This window comes from Oryzias latipes, chromosome 17 (assembly GCF_002234675.1).
Source record: "Oryzias latipes chromosome 17, ASM223467v1".
Taxonomy (NCBI): domain Eukaryota; kingdom Metazoa; phylum Chordata; class Actinopteri; order Beloniformes; family Adrianichthyidae; genus Oryzias; species Oryzias latipes.
In genome coordinates, this window is record NC_019875.2 from 31,409,533 (window position 1) to 31,435,325 (window position 25,793).

A 25,793-nucleotide genomic window follows, 5' to 3' on the forward strand; every position below is an offset into this window, starting at 1 on the left:
TCATGGGTTGCCTGGAGTCGATGGTTGTTCACTTTTCTACGACTAGGCGGCAGCTCACCGACAGTATATGATTTACAGAAACTCCACATAGAAAAGTAGCTCCTGAAGAACATGTATGACGTGGGGCCTCATTTCTAAAGGTTGTGTACGCACAAAAGAAGGCGTACGCCACTCTCTACGCAATAGTTGAGATTTTTAAAAAGCAAACTTGACGGGAAAATGTGCGGTCCTCCACGCTCTGACCCAGGCGTACGCACAAAAACGGGTGAAATGAGAAACGGCGACACCGTCGGCAGATAGAAAAAAACACGTGAAAGTGAAAATGACAATACTGCCTCTCAGAAATAACATGAAGACTTCACAAAGCAAGTCTGACAATTAACAGCTACACCAACACCCGTTTGATCGATCAGCAGTGAAACAAACAAAAAAATCAAACGAAAATTACAACAGAAATTCAAATGAACACTTATTTGCAGAAAGAAAAGTGAAATATGTTCTGCAATATTGGCATGTTGTGCAATTCATCCTCATAAATAATGTAGTTAACAGAACGAAATAATGTACAAAACTGATATTCTCGTCAGTGTGTCCGTCTGGAGGAGCAGATATAGATAGATAGATAGATAGATAGATAGATAGATAGATAGATAGATAGATAGATAGATAGATAGATAGACAGACAGATGGATAGATAGAGATGCATTAATTGTCCACTTGGGAAAGTTGTTTTCATAGTAAAACATTTCTTCATAAGCTACAGAATTATGGTATTCATGCATATGCCTTTAGTTTGTTTTATTTTTGATAAAACAATGTATGGCGTATGTCTCAACCATTCAGAAAGCAACAAGAAATTACATTTGCTGATCAATTTCCCATTTCCACGTGGATTATTCCCGACATCTGTAGCTTGTCAGATGTAATTAAATGGATGGAAATAAAATGCCCCATCACAATGCGTAATGACGCACAATGGCTGATCTGGCGCTCTTAGAAGATGTGGCAAATGGAAGAATTCGGAGTGAACGCATCTTTAGACTGCAAGAAGACTTGCTGGCAAACGAGGACGAGTGGCTTATGAGCCGGTTCCGACTTCCTCCAGCCGTCCTGTTGGACCTCTGCGGGCTTTTGGGGGGGTGTCACCCCGTGCATCTGGCGCGTCGTGTCCCCCTGCGCCTCAGTCACCACTCCACTTAAGGGATTCCCCAGTTATTGCCGCCAGTCTCTCATCAAGAGGGGTCAGCTCCGGTGCTGGTCAAAGCCACGCCCACCATGAAGGTGTTGATAACGTAAATAAAGGTTGTGTTCAAATCCCCTCCCACTCACTATCTAGAGCGTTCTCCGTGTGCTAGTGCCTCCGAATCCACACTTCTAAATTCCAGAGCCCTAGAGATTTCCCAGAAGTCTCTGTGAAAAACCAGTGTGCATCCATGCTCACTAGATCAGAGAATATAGACCACAATGCATTGCGTCGGAACCATTTTTGCCAAAAAAATGTCATTTTTTAATACATAAATCATCAAGGTTTTTATCTTTAGAAGACAGTGGACTCATAAGTAATTGTCGCAAAACTCGATTAGATTTTAACTTTGTGAAATCGATGACGTCATATTTGCTGTTAAAACTAAAAGTGGTGATCATGGAGTCCGAATTGCTTCTAAAACTCCACATAGTCTGCACTATCTAGGATTTTAGTGGTACAGTCGTTTTAACTTCACCAAGATGTTTCAATCACAAACCGGACCTGACGCGCTCGGGAGGGTCTCTGCCTCTTAGCCCCGCCCACTACTGCTTTTTAGTCATATCATAGAAAACACGTGACACTCAAGCACCGTGAGGCCTGTGCATGCATGACATGAAAACATGGACAGTCAGAGGATCACGTCCCTTCAGTTCCTGCATTTTTCTGATCAAAACGATCTTTTCTGCAGGACCCAGAAAAACGGCCCACAGTGCTGTGTCATCCATAAACTCTGGCAATTATGGGATGTCATTGTCAGGTAAAGAAAATATGCTGATGTATTCTGCAGACAGGAAGTAGAGCAGCCACATTTACACTTTGTGTTGTCTCCATATGGTGGAACTGATACGAACAGCACTGACCATCTCTGTCCTATTCTGGAGTTAAGGGGCACCGTGCTGTAGTGTAGTGGTTTCTGTCATGACAGAACAAATCAACAGCCTACCTGATACCTGGACACGCATCACATGATCATCAGAATAGTTTCAGACAGAGAATGTTCAGAAGTCTTTTCTTTTGAAGGTTCGGTCCGCTAACAGGCAGGTCAGAAGTCTGATGGAACTAACCTGGACACTGTCTGCACATGAACTGTTACTGAAGGCATCCGACTGGTTACAGCTCCCAGTATGCACGGCTCTGTTAGCCAGAGAAGACGGACAGAATGTGAGGAAGACCGAGCAGAAGAGGCCACGCCTCTTTGCCCTCAGTCAAAACACTGAGGTCGACTGTAATGACCGTGAACTCTGTGGATGTCTTAGTGAGATTCTTAGAGACCACGGCAGGTGGGAGTCAATGTCTTTACCCAAAGCACCTGAAAACGTTTTACGCCCCAGGTGGTGGTTCCAGACATGAAGAGACTGACAGAATCTGAGGCCATCATTCAAAAATACTTTTTCCAGACATGAGATCTTCCTCAGCAAAGGTTTTCAGCTTCAAGCAGAAGCTTTTGGATTCAGTTGGACAACCAGCCGTCCTGCGCAGTACAAATAAACATCCATGACCACGTTTGCCCACAGCCAGCAGCTTCCACTAAGGTTTCTCCTGCAGGTTCCCCAGCTTCCTTCTTTACTCTGTCCCAACTTACCAAACAAAAACCCTTTGATTGTCTTTTAATTTACTGGTTTACATTTTCACCAACAGGTCAAAGCCCGTTTAAGGGCCAATTCACACTAAAATCACTGACATTTAGATTTTTTGTTTTTCCTACGTTGTTTCGTTTCTGACAAACTGTCCAAAAACACACAATAATGTTGACTTCTGTCTCTGAATTCAGAGTTCAGGCTCTTCATCTAACAATGATTGTTGGTGTTTTTCGTCTGTTTGTATTGAGACTTTCAGAGCAGCTGCAGGAAGTATCATGGTGAGGGACACCAATGAAGCAGTGATCCACAAAGACGTCGATGGGCAGCGCTTTGCAGAGAAGTCCAAATGAAAAAACAACTTTTGTCTTTCGTCATTTCTGAAAAGTACAGCAAACATTTCATGAATGCAGAAGTTTGGGATGAAGACACCAGGGGGCAGCAGAGCTCCAGAGCAAATGTGGGTAAGCCGATCTCTGGTGAACAGAACTGAAACTCACCGGTTTTGGATTTTTTATTGATCATTTTCTATTGTGTCCTATTTCACTGCCAGAACCTGAATAGATGGACGCCATTGTGAACGGCGTCTTTGATGATGTGGTGATGGCTCCATGTGAAGGACGTGGATGACAGGTTTCTGCTTCTAAGCCCTGCAGCACAGACCTGCAGCTTTTCTACCTACTAATATGAGGTTTAGCAGGAGTTTTACACTCACAACTGATGAAAATATTCACAGAAAAGGACTGTAGGTGTTTTCTACGTACACTACCTTATTGTCAGTACAGAGTTAGCCGAACACCGTCAACATTTGTTTGTCTTTATTGTCAGCTGCACGCGGCAGAAGGAGCTAGCTTCAGAAGTAGTTAGCCACCCTGCGCACAGACTGGATGTTGGGGTTCTCTGCCTGCCAGTCCAGAGGCACGCAGAAGTCTCCTCGCTCGACGATGTACATCCGACCGCGGTAGTTTGGCTCCTCATACAGCACCCACCTGAAAGGTAAACATCAAGAAGGTCCTGCTGAATCCCAAGAGAGTAAAAATCCTTTCAGACGGCGTCAGCTCGGACAGCCTGAGACTTTCAACACGGATGCATTCATGAAGGGTTCATTTCAAAGATCAAGTTTCGGCATTACCTTATAGGCAGTGGTTGTTTAATCTTGAAGTGACAAATGAAAGTCCATAAAATACAAAAAAAGAAACCTTCAATAATCTTCACATTGCTTGAAAACAACTCTTTGCGTGCTAAATGTAGGACTCTGTCCTACAATGTAATATTCCCTTTATTCAGCAAAATGTTAACTTAAAGAAAAAGAGCTGGAAGGTGGTCTTCATTTGACTTGTCTCTGCTTTCCTGAATGTCTGTTTGTACATGAAGCTCAGCCCTGATCGGGAAGGGGGCTCCATGCTCTCAGCCTACTTACGCTCCGTCTCCATAAACCCGGATGGAGTTGATGGAGTCTTTGATCAGACCTCGTGCCTGCAGAAACGGGCAGTCGTCGCACAGCTCCACACACTGACCACCAAACTTCTCGCCTTCGTACAGCTCCAGCCTGTAGTGCTGTCCGTGCTGGGGAGGAAAGCAGCACGCATGCTATGTGTGAGGCTGTCTGCTTATGTGCTTATGAAGCATGTGTACGTGTGCATGTGCACGTGTGCATGTGAGTCTGCATGTGTATGTGTACACGTGTATGTGTACGTGTCCATGTATACATGTGCATGTATACGTGTGCATGTGTAGATGTGCATGGTTACGTGTGCATGTATACGTGTGCATGTTTAGATGTGCATGCGTACGTGTACATGCGTGCGCATCCATGTGTAGATTTGCAAGTGTAAGTGTGCACGTGTAGATGTGCATGTGTACGTGTACATGTGCATGTATACGTGTGCATATGTAGAGGTGCATGCGTACGTGTACATACGTGCGTGTGCATGTGTACTTGTACATGTGTACGTGTGCATGTGTACGTGTGCATGCGTAGATGTGCATGTGTACGTGTGCATGCGTAGATGTGTACGTGTGCATGTGTACGTGTACACGCGTATGCGTGCATGCGTACGTGTGTATGTGTACGTGTGCATGCGTATGTGTGCATGTGTAGATGTGTACGTGTGCATGCGTACGTGTGTATGTGTACGTGTGCATGTGTACGTGTGCATGCGTACGTGTGCATGCGTAGATGTGCATGCGTACGTGTGCATGCGTACGTGTGCATGTGTTGATGTGCATGTGTACGTGTGCATGTGTAGATGTGTACGTGTGCATGTGTACGTGTGCATGCGTGTGTGTGCATGTGTAGATGTGTACGTGTGCATGCGTACGTGTGCATGCGTACGTGTGCATGCGTAGATGTGCATGTGTACGTGTGCATGCGTACATGTGCATGTGTAGATGTGTACGTGTGCATGTGTTGATGTGTATGTGTACGTGTGCATGCGTACGTGTGCATGTGTAGATGTGTTGATGTGCATGTGTACGTATGCATGTGTGTGTGTGCATGTGTAGATGTGTACGTGTGCATGTGTACGTGTGCATGCGTACGTGTGCATGCGTAGATGTGTACGTGTGCATGTGTACGTGTACACGCGTATGCGTGCATGCATTTGTGTGCATGCGTACGTGTGTATGTGTACGTGTGCATGCTTACGTGTGTATGTTTACGTGTGCATGCATACGTTTACATGTGTACGTGTGCATGTGTACGTGTACACGCGTATGCGTGCATGCGTTTGTGTGCATGCGTACGTGTGTATGTGTACGTGTGCATGCTTACGTGTGTATGTTTACGTGTGCATGCATACGTTTACATGTGTACGTGTGCATGTGTACGTGTACACGCGTATGCGTTTGTGTGCATGTGTATGTGTGCATGTGTACGTGTGCATGTGTACGTATGCATGTGTAGATGTGCATGCATACGTGTGTATATGTACGTGTGCATGTGTACGTGTGCATGTTTAGATGTGTACGTGTGCATGTGTACGTGTACACGCGTATGCGTGCATGCGTTTTTTGTGCATGCGTGTGTGTGCATGCATACATGTGCACGCGTTTGTGTGCATGTGTACGTGTGCATGCGTACATGTGCACGCGTTTGTGTACGTGTGCATGCGTACGTTTGCAAGCATAGATGTGTACGTGTTACCGTGTTGTATCTGGGCTCTGAATGCACACACGGAGGAGGATTTTTTGTCTCTGTTGCAGCAAATGCTTTGCGCATCTTTTTAGAAATGTCCAATTTTAATTTCTGTGAGGGTGAATCAAACATTTTCTGTCGTGTCCCTCGTGTACCCCCCCTCTGACTCCTACCATCCTGATTGGCCGGCAGGAGCCCATGTGATCACTGTGGGCATTCCAGCGCTGGAATTCGGGGTACTCTCCGTGCTCCAGGATGAACTGCTGGCCCTTGAAGTCCGGATGGTCAAAGCAGACAAAGGCGCCGCTCTCCACGCGGGCGGAGTTCACGCGGTTCATGAACCCTCGGTCCTGAAAGTTGTCGCATTGGCTGCAGATCTCCAGTTTCCTCCCCGTGAAACATTTTCCCTCGTAGAGCACGATCTGTTTTCAGCGCAGCAGAGGAAGCAGTCAGTCTTCTGCAGGTTCTGCGCAGACGGAGTCCTGCTGCCACTCACCTTTCCTGAGTACTGAGACATTTTCCAGCCGCCACTCCTCCAAAGTCCTCACATCTAAGAGGGAAACTTGGACGGGCAGATATATACAGACAGAGCTGCAGTGGTGAGGCGGGAATAACAAAAGCGCCACAATGAGGGGGTTAGACGTTTTGCCGCATGGGCAGATTCCCCTGGATGTGCCGGTGCTGATACTGGAGTTTGTCTCTGAGCCAAACAAAGCAATGGAAGAGATTCGGCTTTGATTGAGCGCTCACGTGGATGGCGCACGCTACTGCAGAGGAAGTCCAGGGGAGGAAAACAAACAGCCGAGGTCAGAGGTCAGGAAGGGCCAATTCAGAAGCAGCAGCAGCAGCCGCAGCAACAAAGCAGGAAGCTGCTTTTCCTCCCAGCTTTGATCCAACATGTTGGAGCTATGATGAATTTTAAAGATTACTTCAAAAATGTCCGCTTTCTTCTCTCGAGCTCATTTACGGAAACTAACACCCGCCTGAAGAGCAGCAAACACCAATAAAAGCCCCGACAAGGATAACAGGCTCCTTTCACTGCTCTGCAGGACAGAGCGCTTGAAGAATTCATTTGTCCCCCCAGCTATCAGGCTGTTTAACAACTCGGCCTGATATGAACTGCTATTTTATTGTGTGTGTTAGGGTTAGTGTGTCATTAATCTCCCTTGGAAGAAGCCGGCAGCAGTCTGAGAAGCTCTGAGGAACCGTCACAAGGCTCCAGAGATGTTTTCTCACAGAGTACATGAGCTGACCTTTGACCTTCACAAAGCTGCGCCTCATCTTTTGGGGGGGGGGGGGGTGTCCTGGAACTTTTCTGACCCAATCAAAGGTGTAGCTTCTTCACTGCAGTCGCTGCTTCCACAGGTGAAACGCGATCCTGTGAGTCCGGTCAGAATCCAGAGCAAACATGTGGACAAACAGAAACCATCTGCTATCAGCCTGGGGGGGCGGCTGCTGAGCATGATGGGAAGGGAAACTTTGACCTCTGAAACCAGGCAGAGTCCAAAGTCAACAAGACGCCATCTCCGCTGGTTAATTCTGCATCTGCTGGTCTTCCGTCGGAGCGTTCCACCGTCTGATTCTACGTCAAACGTAAATATGGTTCGAACCCCTCCAAGCTTGATTTGACTCGTTCTGATGGAACTTCGATGGTTTGTCTCTTCATGACTTTCCTTCATGTCGGAGGCCTTTATCTGCTTCTCCTGTACACGTCGTTTTATTTGTACTGACAGAATCAGAGGGCCTGAAAGGATGAAGCTGCTGCTCGTCGTTCTAGCCGTCGCCCTGCTGTGTGCAGCCGGTGAGTCCCTGCAGAGCTGCTTTCATTCCTCACCAAGCATGTGACTCTTTCTGGGGGGGCGGGAACAGGCAAGGCTCTGAACTGCCACCGCTGCACCCCCCTGAAGGCCGGGGAAGGCTGTCGCCTGTCCGTGGAGACGTGTAAGGCTGGGAAGGACGCCTGCGCCGCTGCCTCCTTCCTCAGGGCGCCATGTGAGTTTTACAGGTCAGACAAGGTCACGCTGAAAGGTGATGTTTCTAAACCCGCACCCCCCCCCCACAGACGGCCGGTACCAGAAGTGCATGGCTCTGTCGGACTGCCGCATGCTGCAGATGAACGCCTACATCCAGATGACCTGCTGCAGCAAAGACTTGTGTAACGTGCTGTGATCGTCTGCCGGCTTAATAAAAGGCTTCTGGGTGGGGGGGCTGAGTCTCCTTCACTCATCAGAATAACACCCCCCTACAGAATCACTTCTTACTTTAATGATTACAATCCAAAACAGTTTGTACAACATTTGAAACATTAGAAAATGGATCTTTAGGCTGACAGTGGTGGGGTTAGAAAAAGAGCTGCTGAAGGTTTGGATGGATGAGATCAGAAGAAACGGAGCTCATTTCTGATGCATCTGCATCAGCTCTGACATGAGGGATTGTGGGTAATATGAGCCACATCCTCAGCTTCACCAAACAAACGGAGAAAATGACTAAAGTGAGCACTGAGGACCAACAGTGGGATAGGAGACACATTTGGGGCCCTGTGGGTGGAGTCAACTGAGGTGGAGGGCTGGCGGCTCGCCTTCAAGTAACGGGATTTCCCAGTGCAGCGTCCTGTATGCTGATTGGACGGCTCTACATTACAGCGCAGGAGGTTTTTCCCGGCTGCACGCTGCCATCCATCTTTTCTGCCTCCAGGATCATCCTTCGGAAAACTTCCACCGCCGTCTGAGAACAGAAGAACAGAAGTCACGCTCACGATGCTTTGAAGGTTTGTCCCTTAAAGGAAAAATGTCTGGGGGGGCACGACTGAAAGATGCAGTCTGTTCATTCAAATCCATTGTTTCCCTTTTTATGCTGACACAAACGTCCAGGACTCCAAACCCTACTGAAAAAGCTCAGCGCCTCTACATCAGAGCCCTGATCAAATCCTAATAATGTTTTCATTGATATCTGATCTACTAAACATTAGTAGAGTTATCACTGGATTTCTATTGTAATCATGTTTAATCCCTGAGAGGTTCTGTCTAAAGAGCTCTAAGGATGCTGGGATCAAGCTTGTGAAATGGGCTGGCATGGGTTAGCATAGGCTACCATGGGTTAGTATGGCTTAGCATGGGCTAGCATTGATGAGAATTGATGAGTAAGATTTAGCATAGGCTGGCATTGATGAGCATGGGCTAGTATGGGTTAGTAAGATTTAGTATGGGCTACGCTAGCATGAGCTAATATGGGTTAGCATGGGGTAGTGTGGATTAGCTTGGGCTAGTATTTATTAGCATGGGCTGGTATTGATTAGCATGGGCTATTATGGATTAGCGTGGCTAGTATTTATTGGCATGGGGTAGTATGGATTAGCATGGGCTTGTATGGATTAACATGGCTAGTATTTATTAGCATGGGCCAATATGAATTAGTATGGGCTGATATTTATTAGCATGAGCTACTATGGATTAGCATGGGCTGGTATGGATTAGCATGGCTGGTATTTATAAGCATGGGCTGGAATTTATTAGCATGGGGTAGTATTTATTAGCATGGGCTGGTATTTATTAGCATGGGCCATGATGGATTAGCATGGGCTAGTTTTTATTAGCATGGACCATTATGGATTAGCATGGCTAGTATTTATTAGCATGAGCCAATATGGATTAGCATGGGCTGGTATTTAATAGCATGGGCCATTATGGATTAGCATGGCTAGTATTTATTAGCATGAGCCATTATGGATTAACATGGCTAGTATTTATTAGCATGGACCAATATGGATTAGTATGGGCTGATATTTATAAGCATGAGCAACTATGGATTAGCATGGGCTGGTATGGATTAGCATGGCTAGTATTTATTAGCATGTGCTGGTATTTATTACCATGAGCTGGTTTTTATTAGCATGGGACATTATGGATTACCATGGCTAGTATTTATTGGCATGGGGTAGTATGGATTAGCATGGGCTGGTATGGATTAGCATGGCTAGTATTTATTAGCATGTGCTGGTATTTATTACCATGAGCTGGTTTTTATTAGCATGGGACATTATGGATTACCATGGCTAGTATTTATTAGCATGGGCTGGTATTTATAAGCATGAGCTGGTATTTATTAACATGGGCCATTATGAATTTGCATGGGCTGGTATTTATTAGCATGGGCTAGGATTTATTAGAATGGGCTGGTATTTATAAGCATGAGCTGGTATTTATTAACATGGGCCGTTATGAATTTGCATGGGCTGGTATTTATTAGCATGGGCTAATATTTATTAGAATGGGCTGGTATTTATTAGCATGGGCTAGGATTTATTAGCATGGGCTGGTATTTATTAGCATGAGCTACTATGGATTAGCATGGGTTGGTATGGATTAGCATGGCTAGTATTTACTAGCATGGGCTAGTATTTATAAGCATGAGCTGGTATTTATTAACATGGACCATTATAAAATTGCATCGGCTGGTATTTATTAGCATGGGCTAGGATTTATTAGCATGGGCCATTATGGATAAGCATGGCTAATATTTATTAGCATGAGCTACTATGGATTAGCATGGGCTGGTATGGATTATCATGGCTAGTATTTATTAGCATGTGCTGGTATTTATTACCATGAGCTGGTTTTTATTAGCATGGGACATTATGGATTACCATGGCTAGTATTTATTGGCATGGGGTAGTATGGATTAGCATGGGCTGGTATGGATTAGCATGGCTAGTATTTATTAGCATGGGCTAGTATTTATTACCATGGGCCATTATAGATTAGCATAGCTAATATTTATTAGCATGGGCTAGTATTTATTACCATGGGCCATTATGGATTAGCATGGCTAGTATTTATTAGCATGGGCTGATATTTATTAGGATGAACTAGTATGGATTAGCATGGTCTGATATTTATTAGCATGGGCTAGTATGGATTAGCATGGGCTGATATGTATTAGCATGGGCTAGTATGGATTAGCATGGGCTGGTATTTATTAGCATGGGCCTATATGGATTAGCATGGGCTGATATTTATTAGCATGAACTAGTATGGATTAGCATTGGCTGACATTTATTAGCATGGGCTAGTATGGATTAGCATGGGCTGATATTTATTAGCATGGGCTAGTATGGATTAGCATTGCCTGGTATTTATCAGCATGGGCCTATATGGATTAGCATTGCCTGGTATTTATCAGCATGGGCCTATATGGATTAGCATGGGCTGATATTTATTAGCATGAACTAGTATGGATTAGCATGGGCTGATATTTATTAGCATAGGCTAGTATGGATTAGCATGGGCTGATATTTATTAGCATAGGCTGGTATGGATTAGCATGGGCTGGTATTTATTAGCATGGGCTGATATTTATTAGCATGGGCTGATATTTATTAGCATAGGCTAGTATGGATTAGCATGGGCTGTTATTTATTAGCATGGGCTGATATTTATTAGCATGGGCTATTATGGATTAGCATGGCTAGTATTTATTAGCATGGGCTAGGATTTATTAGCACGGGCTGGTATTTATTAGCATGGGCCATTATGGATTAGCGTGGCTAGTGTTTATTAGCATGGGCTAGTATTTATTAGCATGGGCCATTATGGATAAGCATGGCTAGTATTTATTAGCTTGGGCCAATATGGATTAGCATGGGCTGATATTTATTAGCATGGGCTAGTATGGATTAGCATGGGCTGGTATTTATTAGCTTGGGCTGATATTTATTAGCATGAGCTAGTATGGATTAGCATGGGCTGGTATTTATTAGCATGGGCTAGTATTTATTACTATGGGCCAATATGGATTAGCATGGCTAGTATTTATTAGCATGGGCTAGTATTTATTACCATGGGCCATTATGGATTAGCATGGCTAGTATTTATTAGCATGAGCTAGTATTTATTAACATGGGCCATTATGGATTAGCATGGCTAGTATTTATTAGCATGAGCCTATATGGATTAGTATGGGCTGATATTTATTAGCATGAACTAGTATGGATTAGCATGGGCTGGTATTGATTAGCATGGGCCATTATGGATTAGCATGTCTAGTATTTATTGGCATGGGGTAGTATGGATTAGCATGGGCTGGTATGGATTAACATGGCAAGTATTTATTAGCATGGGCCAATATGAATTAGTATGGGCTGATATTTATTAGCATGAGCTACTATGGATTAGCATGGGCTGGTATGGATTAGCATGGGGTAGTATTTATTAGCATGGGGTAGTATTTATTAGCATGGGCTGGTATTTATTAGCATGGGCCATGATGGATTAGCATGGGCTAGTTTTTATTAGCATGGACCATTATGGATTAGCATGGCTAGTATTTATTAGCATGAGCCAATATGGATTAGCATGGGCTGGTATTTATTAGCATGGGCTAATATTTATTAGAATGGGCTGGTATTTATTAGCATGGGCTAGGATTTATTAGCATGGGCTGGTATTTATTAGCATGAGCTACTATGGATTAGCATCGGTTGGTATGGATTAGCATGGCTAGTATTTACTAGCATGGGCTAGTATTTATAAGCATGAGCTGGTATTTATTAACATGGACCATTATGAATTTGCATCGGCTGGTATTTATTAGCATGGGCTAGGATTTATTAGCATGGGCCATTATGGATAAGCATGGCTAATATTTATTAGCATGAGCTACTATGGATTAGCATGGGCTGGTATGGATTATCATGGCTAGTATTTATTAGCATGTGCTGGTATTTATTACCATGAGCTGGTTTTTATTAGCATGGGACATTATGGATTACCATGGTTAGTATTTATTGGCATGGGGTAGTATGGATTAGCATGGGCTGGTATGGATTAGCATGGCTAGTATTTATTAGCATGGGCTAGTATTTATTACCATGGGCCATTATGGATTAGCATGGCTAATATTTATTAGCATGGGCTAGTATTTATTACCATGGGCCATTATGGATTAGCATGGCTAGTATTTATTAGCATGGGCTGATATTTATTAGGATGAACTAGTATGGATTAGCATGGTCTGATATTTATTAGCATGGGCTAGTATGGATTAGCATGGGCTGATATGTATTAGCATGGGCTAGTATGGATTAGCATGGGCTGGTATTTATTAGCATGGGCCTATATGGATTAGCATGGGCTGATATTTATTAGCATGAACTAGTATGGATTAGCATGGGCTGACATTTATTAGCATGGGCTAGTATGGATTAGCATGGGCTAGTATGGATTAGCATTGCCTGGTATTTATCAGCATGGGCCTATATGGATTAGCATTGCCTGGTATTTATCAGCATGGGCCTATATGGATTAGCATGGGCTGATATTTATTAGCATAGGCTAGTATGGATTAGCATGGGCTGATATTTATTAGCATAGGCTGGTATGGATTAGCATGGGCTGGTATTTATTAGCATGGGCTGATATTTATTAGCATGGGCTGATATTTATTAGCATAGGCTAGTATGGATTAGCATGGGCTGTTATTTATTAGCATGGGCTGATATTTATTAGCATGGGCTATTTTGGATTAGCATGGCTAGTATTTATTAGCATGGGCTAGGATTTATTAGCACGGGCTGGTATTTATTAGCATGGGCCATTATGGATTAGCGTGGCTAGTGTTTATTAGCATGGGCTAGTATTTATTAGCATGGGCCATTATGGATAAGCATGGCTAGTATTTATTAGCTTGGGCCAATATGGATTAGCATGGGCTGATATTTATTAGCATGGGCTAGTATGGATTAGCATGGGCTGGTATTTATTAGCTTGGGCTGATATTTATTAGCATGGGCCATTATGGATAAGCATGGCTAGTATTTATTAGCTTGGGCCAATATGGATTAACATGGGCTGATATTTATTAGCATGGGCTAGTATGGATTAGCATGGGCCTATATGGATTAGTATGGGCTGATATTTATTAGCATGAACTAGTATGGATTAGCATGGGCTGGGATACCAGCGAGGAGGAAGATGCTGGCTCACAGAAAGCTTTACAGAGAAATCGCCCTCATCTTCCTGTCCAGAGTAGGTCATGGCGTTTTAGATTCAGCTGAAGCAAAGTTTGCCACCAACTAGCTTGGACCAGCCTGGACTGGTCTGGACTGGTCTGAAGGAAAAAACTTTGCATCAGTGCTGGAGCAGGCGGCTCGACTTTTTATCAATTCTTTCAAAAGTGTGACTGGTGGCGTATCGAGCGCTCGCTCCAGATTGCGTTTGATCAAGTGACTTTTTAAATGAAGCTTCATCTCATCTCTCGCGTAGTCCAGAGCATTCGCCACTTTTGAATTCAGAGTGGCGTTATCAACATGTCTGTTCTTATAGAGATGTCACTCATCCCGTGTTTGTGGCGTTAAGACAGTCGTGACGAGTCAGTCCAGATATTTCTCTCTCTATAAGCTGCACGCTTGCTTCACTCGCAGCAGCCGCTCATGAACCGACCCCGAAGAATAGTGACCGACAGACAGACAGAAAATTGTATGTGACACCAGGAGGAGAGTCTGCAAGGAAAGAATTTCCTCTAGAACCGCCTCCTAATCTGACCTGTACCTGAGAGAATCTGAAAACCTGAGCGGATCATGACTGACTGGAGAAACCGGATCAGCTCCTCAAAGCTCAAACTTTGGTTTTAAAATAACTTTTACCAGGATCAACTCAAATCTTTTTGTTTTGCACATTTTAATTTATATTTGTGTTGTGGTTGCAGTGTTTTGTGCTGTTTCTCTGCATTTGTTTAAAAGGAAACAGATGCGTGCTTTTGTCTCCACCCCAACGTGCACATGCACGTGCACACTGCTCTCCGTCTGCTGTATCCCTCCTCCTAACCCACAGTGTACTGATGGACAGATATCTTATCTTAGTGTCAGATTTCACTCTTGGATGTAACATTTGTCTTTCTGCAGATCTAGTATAAATGTTATGAACCTTAAAATCAGAACCTACTCAAATCACTAGCTTGGCCCTTACTCTCTCCACCTCTCTCTTTTTTTTCTTCTACCCCCCATCACATTTCCCTCCTCTCTCTTCCCTCCTTAAAAAAGAAAAGAAAGAATATATATATTTAAAACATAAAAAATATTAAAAAAACAAAAGGGTTTTATACAAATGTACTCCCTGGCTTTCCGAAGATACAGAACCGTATTGTAACAGTTACCTGCCCAACACAGAAGGCCTTCAGCTTTAACTGTTTGGTCCACACATCAGCTTCTTCCATCTGACGCTGCAGTCACACTGGACACGTGCTGCACCTTCAAGAACGCTACACGCTGATCCATGACCATTCAGCCTGTGGTGGTCACACCAGGCAAGCAGGGAGGGGCTTCTTCTTCTCTTCTTTCTCTACTCTATAGCGCTTGTTGGAAGAGGCTTGGTGTGAAATGTCAAAGCGGTGCAAATCTGGTGAATCTCGCTCCAGACTTTTTTTTACCACAGCTCTATTCCGATCTATGAAGGATTTGGTTTCAGAATTCCAGCCGGACACTAACCACCATTATTCCTTTTTCCTCCATCATCACTTTTCAAACGGTTGGTATGAAAAAAAGACGCCGTCCTTTATGGTAAAATATATTATTTTGTTATTTCTGAAACTCAGAATAATATATTATATCAAAACACCATATTTCTTTAATCCCTGTAACCCTTGTGCTATCCTATTTACCATTGGGAGTGGGGTCATCTAGACCCACTAGACAGTGCTCTGAACCTTTTTTCTTCAATGATTTGTGATCTTCACTGGTGTCCATGGATTACATGAAATCTTTCCACCTTTATCCACCTTTGTCATGGTAGGGAGAACACCTCAATGGAAGGGGGGGTCATCTGGACCCCATAGGATAGCACAAGGGTTAAAGATTCACCCGTTCATTCCACTAACAGAAGGTCTCTAACAACTAGTGATATTTGGGAATCTTTGCCCATATTGATCTAACTAATGACCTCCTGGTTGTTAGTGGGGCTTTCTTTTATGGTAATGACCTTCCACCAATCAACATGTTTCAACAGTAGCCCCGCCCTAACCGGTCCATTTTTTTTTTCAATGGACCTACAACCAACGGGGGCCCAACAATGGACTGGACTGTACCGCTCAGTGGAAACGTGGCTCAGGTCTACCGAAGTCTCCACGTCCTCCACTTTGAAGGAAAACAGCAGAACTTCTGCACAAAATCCCACTTTTTTCAGGACACAACCATCGCTTGGTCAACCGCTCGGTTCTGGTTCTGAGCTGAAACGTTTGGAGCGGACTGAATAGTTCTGATGAGCATCCTCTCATCAAGGCCTGTCTCAGGAGGCACCTTTAGGATGTGAGTCTGCATCACCTGGTTCTCTTTAGCCGAAGACTCCATGAAGGCGGCGTTCCACGACTCAGCAAGGGCTTTTCCGTCCTCACAGCTGATGACTCTGAGGAAAAGAAAATGTTACGTTTGTTTTTTGGTTATATTTTGATTCCATAGAAAATTCCAACCTTTGCCAAACTTAATATGAACAATGACTGAAGCCCCTGCAGGCACCGTCTACAGCAAACCCTTCAAACCTCCTGTGGTGCCAATTGGGACGTACCGTTCCATGTGCAAGTCGTTCTTATTACCAACGAGCATGATGGGAACTCTGCAGGGAGGGGAAAGTCAGATGAAAGGCAATGTTTTTTAAAAATAATCAACAATGAAAAAACAATGATACTTACTTAACTTTTCCCACCATGTCCAACAGTTTTTCATGGATAACTTGAACAACTTCAAAGCTAAAAGAAGCAGAAAAACCATGCTGATTATTCTGCAAGACTTACTGGTAAAAGAGGCCAGGAGAGCATGTACCTTTTATTAGACGTAACAGAATAGACCAGAATGTAACCATTGATATCTATGGAGTAAGTCTGTGGGAAGATGGAGTACTCATCCTGAAAACAATTTGAAGAAAACACAAATATAATAAACTACAACACACTGAGTAGATGACAGAAGCAGCAGCAGGAGCAGCAGCAGCACGTACCTGACCTGCCGTGTCTACGAGCTGGAGGTGGTACTCCTGTCCGTTTATCGTGATCATTTTGGTAAATGCTGTAAAGTCGCAGAAAACAAAGAATCACTGCAAGAAAACGCAGATTCATTTCCTCTAACTGAGCCCTTTGGTATAAAGTTCTCTTTTCAGTTTTGTCCACTTCCTGCAAACATTTAGCTTCATTCAGCGCCAAATTCACGGCCTGCAGATCCCACTAAACATAATTATACAAGTGAACACGGGCCTACAGGTGAGCATTGACCTCAGACCTTGAAGGTGTTTGACATCATCTGTGTGCAGGTTGAGGAACTTATCGTGTCCTACGATAAGTTCCTTCGAGCTACTTTCCTCTAACCGCACACTTGACTCCGCCCACATAAGACAGGAGGTTTCTGACAATGTCCACAGTAGAACCACCGAAAATGTCTTTGTATTCCAACCCCACCTTTACCCAAAAGTGTCTGGGATAGGCTCCAGTGATCCCTGACCCTGACCAGAAAAACCAACGGATCAATGGATGTTTACATAATCTTAAGTGTGTTACAGGTAGTTGAAAGAATCTTTTTTTTTAGTTTTGAATAGTATGTTTTAAGGACCTCCAATGCGGAGTGTCCCTTCATTGTCATTGCGTCCATTTCTGCGTTTCTCATGAAGCTCAGAAGATTCAGCATCAGAAATGACATGCTAGTGTTCTAGTTTTAGTGTAGTTTTAGGTCCGGTCATTTCTGTTCTTTTTGAAAAACAAACCTGTTTTTGTGGTTCAGACTCTTCTGTCACACCGTTAATCTGTAGTTTTTTGAAAAGCATTTTTGGTCCTATTGCCAGCTTTAAAACTGTTGTTCCTTCAGTGATGATTAGTCTTGAAGTTGAGTCATGGCATCGGGACTTCTTCTTCTTCTTCCTCTTTCGGCTTCTCCCATCAGGGGTCGCCACAGCGAACATTCGCATGGTACACCATCGGGACTTAAAGGCTTAAAACATTTCACCACTTATCCAAGTGGTTTCACCGGTGCTGATTTGTTTTTTGGTTAATCCAGATGTGGAACCCAAGTTATGATGTTTTCATTAAAGGAAGAAAAAAAGGTTATATGCTGATCATTGGTATCAGCCAACACAATGGAAAAGATCTGTACATCGATTGTCAGCAAAACTCAACATGAAGTACAAACTTGAAGCATTGCCACATAAAATATAGGATTGTTATTTTACTGTTGGAAAAAATACAGTAAACACATTCCAAATTAGCCATCAGTATTATTAATGGTCCAGTATTAGGGTCACTTTCTTTATCGTGTGAGCACACTATGGTTTGATTTTTATGTATTTGTGTTTAGATTGTTTGTGTTGTAAATCAGTATTTTAGGGGACTACAAATATGGCGGACAAGAAACTTCCTGCCGGTGACTTCCTGTCTCTCAGGTATGTGGCTGATTACAGCTAATTACAGCACAAGGAGGGGAATGGAAGCTGAGAGGAGGAAGGAGAAACAAACTGGCTGGGGTGACATTTGAAGTACCACTTGAAGGATGGATTAAAGCAAAGGATGGTTCTCTGGATTAAAAAGGTGAGGAAAAACTGGAAGTTTCTGCCACCCTTCCTAAGGTCTTCCTTTACCAGAAAGTCGTATGATTTCGGACACAGCTGATCCGGTAAGAAGTCGTTGACCATTAGAACGCAGACGGAGCGTCACAGGCCCCTCTATCTTTGAGACTGCTTTGTCCAGGGGGACAAAAGACGCCAAAGAAACTTTAAAGTACTGTGTAAATAGTATAAAGACTGGGTGTAGTTGGGTGGTGGTGGTGTTGTTGTTGTAAATATATGTGTATATTTCAATATATCAAATTTAACTGGGAAACCTCATTGTGTTGGAGTTGTTTTGTATAGAGAAAAAGAAACAAGAAACAAACTGAACCTTCTTCTTAACCCCATCATTTCTGATCACTTTCTGATTACCTTCCAGTTTACATTTGAACATCCTTCTGCCCCAGTGAGTAAGAAACAGCCTAGAAGAATCTTAACTGACCGTTCTGTGTCTGAGTTTGAACACACAGTTCAGCCAGTACTTAGAGTATTTTCTCAGAGTGTTACTGAGTCCAGGGGGGTATTCCAGAAAGCAGGTTCTGTAGCTCCCACGGTAAGTTTGAGGCTAAGGAAGTGGATAACCTCAGCTTTCGGTCCCTAAAACAGAGGTATGTTTCAGGGTAGGTCAAGTTGCCATAGCAACTTCTGCTCTGAACATAACCTGGTCAGGAGCAGGTTTAGTTGAAGGTTAGTTTGTTTTTCAGAGATGTGAAGCAGCATGACGTGTCCATTTGAAGATGATCTAGTGGATGAAGAAGCTCAGATAATACTTTTTCCACCATGAGAGGGTGATAAGACCACATATGGATGTTGGAAAGAGAAACTTTATACTTTGATCTAACTTAGTTATTTACTTCAGTTAAGATAAATCATTTTCTTTTTAGTTAAGTCAGCTTAAAAATAACATAGTTTTCAAACATTTATTTTACTTTCATTCAAATTAATTCAATTAAGTAGGTGTAACTTTGGTGCTGCTGTTGGATCGGCACCACAAGGGATTGTGGGATACGATTCTCTTTGCCTGTCTGGACGGATTTGGGTTTAAGTTTGGGTTTTTGACCAAATGTGTTTAGTTGTTTAGCTGTTTTACTGTTTTTTGCCCAGTTATTTGTACCGTCATATCTAATTCTTTCTGCACCATGAGTGAGAGGGAAGAAGAGGATGAGTTTATATAGCACCCCTACTGTCTAGTGGTGTAATGATTAATTCAGAGATGTGGTATATGGTTGCATGATTCAAAGCTGTTTTGTTTCATTCATTTTATTATAATAAAAATGAGAATATCTGCAGCCTCAAATTTAGACATATGAGAGTTCAAGAATTACAATAAATTAAGATGGAAAAACTTTAATTGAATTGGAGTAATATTACATTTAGTTAGATAAATATGTAAATTTGAGCTGTAAAAAAATATTGAGTTAGATAGATATAAGAAATTAGGTTGAATAATTTTAACTCAATTACTTTTTACCAATTTAAGTAATTAAAGTTGGATAAGTTATATATATGTAAATATGCGTCACAATGAAAATAAGATCAGAAACTCGTTTACTTTGTCCGTTCTTTTTCTCCAAGCCGCCGATGATGATGCCGTGTTACTTTTTTGATGGACGTATAATAATCTTCGTACGCGTCATTAAAATCTCCGACACCATCTCACTGAAGTACAGCGGTCTCTTTTTCTCTCCATGCGTTACTATGGTGACTCCGTAAATCAGCGATCCATTGAGAATGTCTTTATGTACTTGCTGTGCACGTGCATTAACCCAGGGTTACCAAGTTCAGGCGGATTTCAGCCAGAGTTCAGGGTTAAAGTCAGGGGACTTTTAACGGGCCTTCTGGAATACCTCCCAGCTCCCAAAGCATCAGTCCTAGTATAAATGACCACTTTGTTAATGATGCCTTACAAGCCCTCAGGAGTACACTCCATGTTGTTGCCCCCCTGAAACCTAAGTTCGTCAGACAAAACCGAGTAGCACCGTGGTTTAACGCTGAAACACGTTCTCTTAAACAAGAAACCCGTAAGTTGGAAAGAGAATGGCGCCGCTCCGGTTCAGAGCAGTCTCTGGATATCTGGAAACATAGCCTATTAAATTATAAAAAAGCTCTGCGTAGAGCTAGAAGCCAGTACTATTCAACCTTAATATCAGAGAATGGAAACAATCCAAGATTTCTTTTTAGTACTATTGCTAGATTAACTCGCAGTCAGAGCTCAGTAGAACCACATGTTCCTGTTTCTCTCAGCTCTGATGATTTTCTTACATTTTAGACATTAGACCCAATTCCCACTAGACTTTTTAAAGAAACGTTTCCCCTAATTAATGATTCCATATTAACAATGATAAATGCCTCTCTGGAAACGGGTTACGTGCCACAGTCTTTTAAATATGCAGTTGTTAAACCTCTTCTGAAAAAGCCCAGTTTGGATCCTTGCATCTTGGCCAACTATAGACAGATATCAAACCTGCCCTTTATTTCTAAAATCCTAGAAAGAGTTGTAGTTAAGCAGCTTTACTGCCACCTACAGGACAACAGCCACTTTGAAGACTTTCAGTCGGGGTTTAGACCTCACCACAGTACGGAAACTGCACTAGTTAGAGTCTCTAATGACTTGTTATTGGCCTCAGAAAAGGGACTACTTTCTATTCTGGTCCTGTTGGACCTCAGTGCAGCCTTTGACACTATCGACCACGGTATTTTACTCCATAGATTAGAGCAGGACATAGGGATCAGAGGATCTGCTCTCCAGTGGTTTAAATCCTATCTGTCCCATAGGTATCAGTTCGTTAATGTAAATGGCCATTCCTCTCAGTGCACTCGAGTCAACTATGAAGTCCCACAGGGTTCAGTTCTAGGACCCATCCTGTTTATGATTTACATGCTGCCCTAAGGAAACATAATCAGGAAACACAGCATTAATGTTCATTGTTATGCAGATGATACGCAGTTGTATTTTCATTAGCTGATCTAAAAACATTTTCCATCTCCAGGATATCAGCTCTGTGTTCATCCAAACAGGCCCTGATAGAAAACTGAGTAGTTAGAAATATGAAAGATCATAAAATACTTTTTTATTTGTTTATTTGATTCTATTAAAGACATTTTGATAAAAATGACGGTACCGCGATTTAGCCGTAGCTTGAGTTGTTTTAGGAAAAGTCCCGCCCCTTTAACTGTCTCCACCAATCATTCTTGGAGGCTTAATCACATGTCATCAGTCTGACCAATCAGAAGTGGTTAAATTCTTCACTTCCTTGTTCTGATTCTGCTCATAAAGTCTCTCAGTTCCAACAGAAACACCAGCTAAAGCTCGTCTTTAGCGGTGTAGCTTTCCACAGAATCCGGTGTCAGACCGTGGAACAAGTGAACAAAACCATGAAGCTCAGAGACGCTAGTCTGTCTGCGGTCGGCGGAATGTTGGCACTACATTTCCCATGATCCATCGGCTTAACGTGACAGCGTCTCAGCGCACAATGAGTCGTCCTTGTTAAACATCTTGAAACCACAACGAACACACATCAGTTTTCAAATCGTCTAACTTAACTTTTATTCCATCTTTTAGATAAAACAGCTGCAGCTTCCAGCTTTTTCTGCCACAATTATCACAAAAATGCACATGAGATCATGGAGGGACTGCAGATCAATACAGACTATAGAGTTTCTCCTTTTTTATTGATTTTTTTGATGCTGGTGTGCCGTGGGACTTTTTTCAAAGTTAAGGTGTGCCGTGGCTCAAAAAAGGTTAAAAAACACTGAACTAGAACTACAGAAACTGAATGCCTGCATCAGAGACATCAAGACCTGGATGACAATTAATTACCTCCTCTTGAACCCAGAAAAAACTGAGGTCATTATACTTGGTCCTAAAAACCTGAGAGATGCTCTGTCTGCTCAGATAGTCTCCCTGGATGGTATAAGTATAGCCCCCAATTCCACAGTTAGAAACCTAGGCGTTTGTCCCTGAATTAAATTGAACCTGTGAGGGAACACAAGGTCAGGAAAAGGGGGGGGGTTCCAGTCTTCCTGTTTTACCCCCGACATAAAAATCACACATAGGTGTTCAGTAAGCACCTGCTGGTTCTTGATGCAAACCAAATGAATTGGAGCGCTTTAGGAAGACCAAAGAGCTTTCAAAGGAGTATAAATGCCACATGGGGAGACCCAGTGAATAACCTGCAGAGGGCTGTAAGTAGCAAATCTGCCATCAGGAAGACGCTACACCACCAAGGACTCGAACAATGCAGGCTTGCCCCCCAGCTTAGGCCATAACGTGTCCAGACCCGTCTGAAGTGTGCTAGAGAACACCTGGAAGATCCAGGAGAGGATTAGGAGAAGCGGGACAACTCTGGCCCGCACAAGCGCTTGTTGAAGCCTGGGCCGGCCCGTGTTCGGCCCGTGTGCCGCCTTGATTGGACCCAACCGTCCAGCATCTGCGCCAGCTGGGTCCACTCATGTTGAGGTATACCTGATATCAAAATTCCAGGCCTCTGTCATCTCACTGTGATGGGGGGTCTATGGGCAGAGATGCCAGTTTAGCTTAGTCAGTTTGTTAGTTCCATTTAGTATTTTCCTATTGAATTCTATGGAGTCATGATCCTTTTGATTATCTGTTTTACTTTTTCAATTACCGATACGAAGCCCATCGACACGACTGTTGTTGTGAATTTGGGCTAAACAAATAAAATTGAATAGAATCTTTTAAAGAGGGAGCACTCGCACAATTGCACACCCCCAAGCTGGGGGAGTGGCTACAGCTAACCTGAACCCTCAGACCTCTCAGTCCAGAAAGGCACAGGAACCGCTACCATACTGCAGGACCCTAAAGATCCCAGGCCTCTGGTAGAGGACCTGAGCTTGGAGGAGGAACCCCCCCTGGAAGGTGAGAGGGGTCTGCATTCTTTTTTAGGTAGATCTCTTGGAGCTTGTCGTCTCAAAAGTAGCTCACATGCCAAAAATGTTTGGGCACACCAGCCTTAGTCTGTGGAGGCAGCTGAAAGTTGGTGTTGCCTAGCAACAGCCCCAAAACATCATAGCTGAGGAGGAGATCCACATGGAAGAATGGACCAAATAACAGGTACAGTGGAGACTCCCTCTGTCATTGCCCACATGGCTTTAGAACAAAGTACTGAGCTGAACTTTAGTTATTAACCAAATACTTGTTTTCCACCACAATTTACAAATATATTCTTAAAAATCAGACCATGTGATTTTCTGGATTCTTTTTTCTTATTCTCCAAGTTGAAGTGTTTCTATGAAGTAATTTACAGATTCAACTATTTGAGAGGGGGGGTCTTTCACGAATGGTGGCTGATTGAATATTAATAATAATAATAAAAGCCTGGCAGACGTCATAGATTAACATGAATAATGATTCATTGATTGAAGACAAATCAGTTTATGTTCATCAACGATCCTAAAGGTCCAGCCTCATCATCTCAACCTCTACCATGGACAGTGTATCCACTACCCCCCCCCCCCCCCCTCAGTGGTACCCTGGCCCATATGGGGTGGGGGGTGTTGATGACAGTTGTGTGTTCAGCAGAACAAAATGTACCTGAAGGACAGGAGACCTGCATGAACCTTCTGGACATCATGGAGCTGCATTCATGCATTTCTATGTGCCCCCCCCCCCCCCCCCAACAGAACAAACTGTTGCATGAAGCAGAAGTTCTGCAGGTCCGAACCCTGAAGGTCCACAAAAACACTCACTGTTCTCTATGGTGGGATCATAAGAGTCCACGAACTGACCTTCCACGAACTGGATGGTCAAAGAAGACTTTCCTGTGGACAGACACATGACAGCATCACCTCAACATCCCATAATGAGCGGCCGCGTGCGCCAAAGGCCTCCCCGGATGCTGATGGCGCCAGAACACCCACAGGCCCGCTCTGGATCACCGGGACTGGACCGGGTCATGCTGAGACCGAGGCGGACTCGGACCGCATCCACGCGCCGGGGACACCCTCCAACCCGTGAGGGCTGACCACTCACCCACGGATCGGTACCCGAGGACTGCGATCTTTCGGGACTTGGGCTGCGGCATGTCGGCTGGTGGTCCTCGGGGTTTTCCGCAGCCTCCAACCGGAACGGCATCTACGTCAGAGGGCGCAGAAATCCGTCCTTCAGCCCCCCTCCTCCCCTCTTTGCTCGGGAATCGAACCCACGACGCTTCAGAAACGTGAGCTCAGCTCTGAGGCTCCAGTAGTCTCGGAGGATCTAGATCCACACGAACTGCGTCAGCAGCAGCCTTTGTCATGTAATGAATTAGTGATTACTGCTCCCCCCTGATTGGCTGACAGCAAGAAGGCGGTTCCTGTTCTAAGGCTCTGATTGGGCCAAGCATCTGCTCGTCTCCCGATGCCGCATGGTGATTGGCTGCGATGCCTTCTCTGCAGACTGTCCCAGATCTTCATCCGAAGGAGAAATGTGGCGCCGTCTGTGAAGCTGCAGTCAAAAACAGGCCTCAAAGTTTCACCTTTTCATTCATGTCTTTAGAAATTTGACATTTGCTTATCAGAAAACAAAATAAAATGTTGGAAAACGAAAAATAAGAAGAAACTGGAAAAGGTAGGTAGGTGCTTCAGGACCATGGCCGTGTCCCATTATGGAGGGCTGCGTTCGTTTAGTTGGGTTCAGTCTGCATGCCGGGTGTTTGATGCCCCCCCCCCATCCCATTACTCAGCGGCTTTCAATCTCCTGCTGAGGCTCCAGCATAGAATCCCTGCACCTTGTGGGCGGCCATGGTGCAGCAGTAGGGCGGTCGACCCATGATCGTAATATTGCAGGTCTGATTCCCGCCTTGCACACCCATTTGTCGAAGTGTCCTTGGGCAAGACACTGAACCCCACCTTGTCTCTGGCGGGAGGTTGGCGCCAGTGTTCGGCAGCGGAGCCGCCACCAGTGTGTGCACGTGTGTGTGACTGGGTCTGTGTCTGTAAAGCGCTTTGGGCCTTGTAGGTAGAAAAGCGCTCTATAAGTATACGTCATTTACCTTCATCCACTTGCTGCCTGAGCGTCTGCACCTATGCTCAGGTGGATCCGTCTCCAGCCGTCCCTCTGGACTCTCACACCAGTAATAAACTCATCTCCGTTATCTTTGCCTGTTCTGCTACATTTATCCTCCTGCCTCGCCCTGCGCCTCAACAGAAGGCTGCTATGGTCACGGCGCCGCCACAAATGCAGTCCAAATTCAACAACTCCTTCAAATGATTGATCTGGTGTATCCTTCAATGCTCTCCATATCCCAACCTGGCTGAGATTTTCT

The 25,793-nt window shown here is 44.0% G+C and overlaps 3 protein-coding genes across 6 annotated transcripts; 1 reads left to right on the forward strand and 2 right to left on the reverse strand.

The window, feature by feature from the left end:
- Window positions 1-3,624: 3,624 nt before the first annotated feature.
- LOC101161605 (gamma-crystallin N-A) lies at window positions 3,625-6,776 on the reverse strand. The gene is made up of 4 exons (XM_004085059.4): window positions 6,456-6,776; window positions 6,133-6,381; window positions 4,244-4,389; window positions 3,625-3,812 (listed from the first exon to the last, which is right to left on the reverse strand). The coding sequence occupies exons 1-4, from the start codon at window positions 6,474-6,476 to the stop codon at window positions 3,677-3,679; spliced, it is 552 nt and encodes a 183-aa protein (XP_004085107.1). The 5' UTR covers window positions 6,477-6,776; the 3' UTR covers window positions 3,625-3,676.
- Window positions 6,777-7,416: 640 nt separating this feature from the next.
- LOC101162419 (CD59B glycoprotein) lies at window positions 7,417-8,204 on the forward strand. 3 transcript variants are annotated; one of them, XM_004085063.3, is made up of 4 exons: window positions 7,417-7,552; window positions 7,693-7,760; window positions 7,829-7,951; window positions 8,022-8,204. In XM_004085063.3, exons 2-4 carry the CDS (start codon window positions 7,712-7,714, stop codon window positions 8,126-8,128), a joined length of 279 nt encoding a protein of 92 aa, XP_004085111.1. In that variant the 5' UTR covers window positions 7,417-7,552; window positions 7,693-7,711; the 3' UTR covers window positions 8,129-8,204. The 3 variants fall into 3 exon arrangements, with proteins under 3 accessions (XP_004085111.1, XP_020556120.1, XP_011491747.1); XM_020700461.2 differs by having other exon boundaries at window positions 7,478-7,561; XM_011493445.3 differs by having other exon boundaries at window positions 7,482-7,611.
- On the reverse strand, window positions 8,205-24,804 carry LOC101161855 (Ras homolog, mTORC1 binding). 2 transcript variants are annotated; one of them, XM_004085060.4, is made up of 8 exons: window positions 24,521-24,802; window positions 24,238-24,309; window positions 16,939-17,006; window positions 16,764-16,846; window positions 16,634-16,690; window positions 16,510-16,557; window positions 16,269-16,350; window positions 8,205-8,683 (listed from the first exon to the last, which is right to left on the reverse strand). In XM_004085060.4, the coding sequence occupies exons 1-8, from the start codon at window positions 24,570-24,572 to the stop codon at window positions 8,591-8,593; spliced, it is 555 nt and encodes a 184-aa protein (XP_004085108.1). In that variant the 5' UTR covers window positions 24,573-24,802; the 3' UTR covers window positions 8,205-8,590. The 2 variants fall into 2 exon arrangements, with proteins under 2 accessions (XP_004085108.1, XP_004085109.1); XM_004085061.4 differs by lacking the exon at window positions 24,238-24,309 and having other exon boundaries at window positions 24,521-24,804.
- Between the last annotated feature and the right edge of the window lie 989 nt (window positions 24,805-25,793).

Coding starts and splice junctions, on each gene's coding strand:
- LOC101161605 (XM_004085059.4), bottom strand. CDS start 6,476: ATGTCTCAGTACTCAGGAAAG. Junction 6,382..6,455: donor TGTCTCAGTACTCAGGAAAG/GTGAGTGGCAGC, acceptor CGCTGAAAACAG/ATCGTGCTCTACGAGGGAAA. Junction 4,390..6,132: donor CCTGCCGGCCAATCAGGATG/GTAGGAGTCAGA, acceptor TTTCCTCCCCAG/CACGGACAGCACTACAGGCT.
- LOC101162419 (XM_004085063.3), top strand. CDS start 7,712: ATGAAGCTGCTGCTCGTCGTTCTAGCCGTCGCCCTGCTGTGTGCAGCC. Junction 7,761..7,828: donor CGCCCTGCTGTGTGCAGCCG/GTGAGTCCCTGC, acceptor GGGCGGGAACAG/GCAAGGCTCTGAACTGCCAC. Junction 7,952..8,021: donor CTCCTTCCTCAGGGCGCCAT/GTGAGTTTTACA, acceptor CCCCCCCCACAG/ACGGCCGGTACCAGAAGTGC.
- LOC101161855 (XM_004085060.4), bottom strand. CDS start 24,572: ATGCCGCAGCCCAAGTCCCGAAAGATCGCAGTCCTCGGGTACCGATCC. Junction 17,007..24,237: donor TGATCCCACCATAGAGAACA/GTGAGTGTTTTT, acceptor GCGACTTTACAG/CATTTACCAAAATGATCACG. Junction 16,691..16,763: donor TCTGTTACGTCTAATAAAAG/GTACATGCTCTC, acceptor TGCTTCTTTTAG/CTTTGAAGTTGTTCAAGTTA.